Source organism: Triturus cristatus, chromosome 3_1 (assembly GCF_964204655.1).
Source record: "Triturus cristatus chromosome 3_1, aTriCri1.1, whole genome shotgun sequence".
Taxonomy (NCBI): domain Eukaryota; kingdom Metazoa; phylum Chordata; class Amphibia; order Caudata; family Salamandridae; genus Triturus; species Triturus cristatus.
Genome location: NC_140583.1, coordinates 1,043,860,899 through 1,043,866,898, shown reverse-complemented (window position 1 = coordinate 1,043,866,898; position 6,000 = coordinate 1,043,860,899). Strand labels below are relative to the sequence as shown.

Genomic DNA, 6,000 nt, shown 5'->3' with positions numbered 1-6,000 from the left:
TTGTACCCAAGTAATAGAACATTAGCAATGAAAGTGCTGCTGCCAAAATACCTTACTGGGCTGTTCTACACAAAAGACTGAAACAGTGCTTACATGTGACAGACTACCATAGCCCCTGTTTTGCAGGAGTTCTCTTGAGTTCCTCTATGGTCCAGCCTGCCACTGTGCCTCCCTGATTTGAAAAGAAAAATTACCCCCAATGAATTGAAAAATCATACTACCCTCCTAACACCATTGTTAATAACACATCAACAGTTCTTGACATTAAATATTATTAAATATTGCTGTAATACTTCTTAAACTCTTTAGACAGAAGCAATCAAACACTGAAGTCATTTAAAACACTTTTTAGGGTTCCACACAGTGGAACACAAACCTAAACTCTGAAGGGACTTTGGCTGTAGCCTCGACGCAAACGGTCTAATTTTCTTCATAAAAGAAAAAGCATATATCTGAAAAGATAAAGAACAGAAGAAGGCACAGCACTATCACACGCCACTTTTTTTTTTTTTTTTTTAAACACTGGCTGCTTTGTATTGATATTGTCTAAAACCCTAAATTGTCCATAAATTTACAAAGCTTAATAAACAACCAACAACACGGTAGACTGTAAGTTCAAAATACAGTTAATATTATCTTGTTTTCAAAAGCAAACAAAGGACAGTCTTGTAACAAATGCATCTCCAGTGACCAGAGATGGGCTGGATATATACTGCCTCCACAAGAGGCTGCTGTGGAGAGAATGTCTCCTTTAGTAAGGGTCACTCTGACGTCGTTTCCTGCTCTCGTTATTCCTCATTGCAACTCAGCTGGTACTTCGATATTTATTGGTCCCTAGGGTTCTTCAATCCTAGTTTAATGTCATTAAAATTCTGCAGAGTTACATTTCAGCTGCAGTTTTGCCCCAATACTGCAGATTTCTTAATCTGAACATTTATGACAATATACTACTTGGGTGGGTTGCAGGGGGCTTAACTAGGCATCAGTCTTGTCCCAGTCGCCGTCCCTTGTTTGTGCTAAGAGGTACTCTCATTTGCCAACTACAAGTAAATTACAAGGTTTAAGGTGCCACAAGTGATGGGCACTTCAATCTGTTGCATTCCAGCATCCTTTAGTGGGTACTATTGGACTATTGCCAACCAGTAGCGTCCAACGCACATTAATGTCATTCTGTTGTGCATTAGAATGATTTAGATTCTGCCTTACGGCTACCAACGTGGCACCCAGAAATCGATATTGCTATTATTGCCAGTAACTCCAATGGTCTTTCTCCACTACACAATCTCCATGTTTAATGTGCATTACCAAGTTGGATTTGGTTAAATGTGAGTATCTTAGAAGCTCCGCCTTGGAGTCTAAGTCCACTTCCTATAAACAAATGCCAAATACTCAGCCCAGTAAATGTGCAAGATCCATCCTTCCTCCCAGGCTCTTGGCTGAACCAAGCTTACGACATGGGGTGCCTAGTGGCAAATGGCATCAACCAACCAGCCACCTGGTAACAGCCATGCCTCCGACAAGGACTCTTGGACAGCTCTTCCAAACCTCTATGAGCTTCCAGTTAGGAAAATTAGGCATGAATTTTTATTCAAGAATTTGAACAAAACAAAAAATTCACACGCTTTTCCTTCATTCCTTTCATCTGTTTTCCACGTGAAGACAGTAACACTGTGGGGATGAGGCTAATTAACGAGAACATAGCCACTATGTTGGGAGTCAACAGTCTCCATCATTTCGCAGTCAAAGATTTGAGGTAGCTCAGAGGGTGCTAAGGTCTCATAGGCTGATTGAGGTTCTTGTGTAACCGAGCCAGTTTGACCATCGGCCAGAAGCGTCTTGTCACTATGGTGGACTTGGTTCATGGGGTACTGGCACTGTGTATCATACTCGTGCTCCGGCACAGGAGCACCTGACATTTCACAGGGCTGGAAAGAGTACGTCAGAGACTGCGGCTGGAGGTGGGAAGTAGGACCAAGGTGGGCTTGATTCGACTGTGGATGGTTCTGTATCTGCTGGCTTTGGAGTTGAAGGTTGTGGTACTGACTGAGGTAAGGGTCGTATTGCATGTCGTCAGTGGTGGGCTCCATGACCGGGCTCAAAGGCTGCGACAGGCTAAACTGTCCTGTCTGCGGTTGTGCATCCTGATGTGATAGCGGCAGCTGTTGAGGTGACCGTGGATAGGTGTTTTCAGCGATTTGCATCTGGTTAAAGTATGCTTGCAGCTGAGACTGCTTCTGGAGCAGGAGGCGCTTCTGGTACAACCTGCATATAAAACAGAGAGTCATCTCATAAACATAAAAGTTCATTTTTAAACTACTGTAACATTTTCCAGTTATGGCTCTTCAACAGGCAGAGGAGAAAATTTAGTTAATTGATCATTGAATGGTTTTGGCTGTTACAATAAACACTTCATTTATGACATTCTGCTTTGTCAACCTTAATATAAGTTTCAGTTAATGTGGACATGAAAAACAAACATCCTTAATTCGTATAATGGTGCTAGACAGGATGTTTAATCAATAGCGTTGAAACAGATTTTATAGTTCAAATAAAAGCAGATCAGTTTCCCAATGTTGTTACAAGTTCAACTAAATAAAATGAGTACTGCCAGTTTTCAGACCAAGTTGCTTAACGGTGACCAAATTATCCAAATCATAGGAGAAAACTATTTTCAAAACTTTGAAAGCAGACATGATTAGGTCTGTGATTTGTAAAATACATGCTTCCATAAGCATAAAAGAGCTTGATAAATATTATGTACTATTTACATTACCAGACAACAAACACTTGCAAATTTGATAGGATTTAGCATTAGGAGTGGTATAATTTAGAAAGTTAGAGAAGAAAAACACTAACAAAATCTTACTAAACATCGTAAACACTTTTGAATCCCAGTGGGGCCAAGCTAGATCTGGAAATTTTTCATGCAAAGCTTCCATGAGTTAGCAGGCGGTACCATTAGGCAGTTCTGTACCAACTATGAAAGTGGCTATGTGAAGCCACATATAGGGGCCACATCTGCGCAATGTCAGTTTCACAAGCAACTTCCGCAACCACAGAAGCGGAGTAACTGACAAATTATCAGACAGTGTGCTCAACCTAAATTGGGTCCTCATGACTAAACAGAAGTCCACCTGCAAAACAAGGAGGAGGGAGCAGCGTAAGGAATCTGTGGTTAGAGTAGCCATTAATATGACCATTACAGAAGACACGTAACTTATTCTTCAGATGGATACTTTTAAGTGTAGATGCCTCACCTTTAGAATCAATGGTAAGGTGGTAGCAGCACCGTGAACATGGGGAGTGGACTTCACACCAGAAAGTCCTGCAGGACCAGAAGGGCAAAATGCCACTCTCTGCAGACCTGAAAATCGAGAAAGTGGTGCCCGGTGAAGGTAAAGACAGAAGCCCATGTGGCGACAGGCAGATGTCCAACAGAGGACCGCCTCTAGCCAAGGCTACAGTTGCAGCATTCACCCTGGTGGAAGAAGGCCTAATTTGGTGGCTTTCTCTTGGCAAAGATGTTGCACAGTTTGATAAGCAGGATAATCAAGCTGGACAAGGTCCCTTTCTGGCTGCCCTTCCTTTATTTGCACTGGTGAATCCAAAAGAACTGGTTGTCCACCCAGTATTCTTTAGTCTTAAGGAACTGCTTAGGATCCAGCCAGTGAAGCCTCTTCTCCCAGTTCCGCTCAATCACCCAACATAGAGATGTAAATTGCTGAGGTACAGAGGCAGAACCCTACCCTGTTGATGGGACCGCAGATCCACCCAATGAGATAGCTGATCAGAGGACAAATGCTCAGATTCAGAAACTTGGAGTACCAAACTCTCCTAGACCAACTGGGGCTATCAGGATGAGCAAGACTGGCTTCAGCGTTGGTGTCGCCCAGTGCGACAATTATTATGCCCCCTCCCCACATGACCTTCCCCACAGATTCCCTCACTACCACCCTCAACCAGTGCTCATCTCTCCATAAACCCTCTCTCACAAATCCATTTCTTTTGTTTTAAAGTGCTAGTTGGGGTTGGCTTTACTAATAATAATGTATTTCTACCCAAAAAACATTTTCAGCAACATTAGGAATAAATGATGAGACTGGGAAAAGAACACAACGTCCTAAACTTTACTATTTAGTTTGCATGTTCTTGGAGGACAGTCCGTAAATCACTGTGGCATATTAAGATCGTAACTTGTGAACTGCAAGTAACAAAGGGATCTCTGTGACAAAAGCGGTAACTCACTGAGCTATCCACATAAAATTCAGTTCTGTAATCTACGTAGTACACTTTCCTTTTCTGCTACTTTATGATGAGTCAGGCTGCCACTAGACAAAACCCGATCTCTCTCCAGCAGGAACATTAATCACCAGAGTTATAGTGACATTTTATTGTTGCCCGACACATGCTGGACACACAGGAAACTCTGCAGCAGGTGCTTGTAAACCCATACGTTATTTCTAAACACAGCACTGTCAAGGTCAGCGTCAGGTGCGTCTGCACCAGCTGTACCACCCTAAAGCCGACCCTAAGGATGAACTAAGCCTATCCCCTTCTGAACTTCTTCATAACTCTAGGAAATAGTAGCATGGTAGAGGACGCTGGAGTCCCATTAAAGATGCAACACATCTCCAAGGGGTGGAAAGGGGCCGGATCACTGACAGAATTTTGGAAACAAAAATATAGTGTGGACAGTATATCGTGTCAAAAATAATGAGGATCAAACTATCGAGAAGGTAAGTGTAAATTGGTAAGTATAGATTTACTATTCCTAATTCCACATCTACGTACCTTGACGATAAATATACCGGCAAGGTACATATAAGTGGATTTATATCTAGTAAAATGTTGCTTACCTATAGAAACTTACCTTCACAATATTTCTCCTTGATATCCGACACAGTATTTTGCCTCATGATATTTTTGTTTCCGATATTCTGTCTAAATACCAAGTGGCCTCTCTAGGATGCCAAAGGCTTGACACTGAACGTTCTTAGCTGTATAAAAAAGATCTAGCCAAGGCATGCGCACTGGGCAAAGATTTCTCAAACCACCTCTGGGTGCAGATGCCACTTCTGGCTTGGTGGCGGTCATGTAGAAGGAAAGGAGGATTGCTACATTTGCTAGTGGCCACAGTCATTGCCAAGGCCTCTTTCAGCTATGGAAGGGTCGGGTAGGCTGCTGGGGAGGCTGGAAGGGCTGCCTATGTCAGAAGGCCAAGCCTGGCAATAGCTTTGGAACTTCTGTTAATGCTGGTGGAATTGGCGGGCAGGACACTGCAACCCCAGCAAGCAAGTCGTGGCCTGGCTATTGTTAAAGCACTTCAGGGCTGAGTCTGCTTTCACTGAAAGAGCCTGAAGTCCTCAAATGGCATGTCCATCAGGGATACCTGAACAGTCCTGGAAAATACGGTGGTAAGCATCCAGCACGGCATTGAACAACACTGGTACCCATGCCGTGGCCAACAGACTTGATGATCAATCAACGTCTGTGCGAAGGTGTTTTAAAACTCCTTAGAAAGGGCAGTTAAGATCTCACTGGCCATATTCCACATTGCATGTCTGTAGTGGCTCTAAAAACTCACAGCCTACAAAAACCCTTTGGCCAAATTATAGAAGAGGAAACCCTCCTGTCAAGACTTTTGTCAGAAGTGGTAGGAAAGGCATTTGGGTTCACGTTAATTGTGGACACCTTTAAAACCAGTCTCTTGGCGTTGGAGGCTGCATCGAGAAGGCCAGATGCCAAGGAGCTGGCCGGTGGTGTTGAGTCATTGGACAGCTCACTTGTGGTGCTAGACAAGGTTTGGCCGGGGCCACCACGACAGCCTCAGTCAGAGCCTCACTGAAAAGCAGCAAAAGCTCAGAAATGGAAGAGTCTGCCACAAGAATTCCAGAAAGCAAATTGGCCTTAGTCTTTGCCGTAAGCAACTGTAGCTCCTAATCCTCTGCAGCGCTGCAAATGACCACTGCAAAAGAGGCATTCTGCTCTAGTGGTCTGGAT

The 6,000-nt window shown here is 43.4% G+C and overlaps 1 protein-coding gene across 1 annotated transcript in view; it reads right to left on the bottom strand.

The window, feature by feature from the left end:
• Positions 1-499: 499 nt before the first annotated feature.
• Positions 500-6,000, bottom strand: part of SIK2 (salt inducible kinase 2) — a 352,896-nt gene continuing 347,395 nt past the window's right edge. The window contains exon 15 of the mRNA XM_085645799.1: positions 500-2,262. Coding sequence (XP_085501925.1) covers positions 1,683-2,262 — 580 coding nt within the window. The 3' untranslated portion in view covers positions 500-1,682. The remainder of the gene's footprint in view (positions 2,263-6,000) is intronic.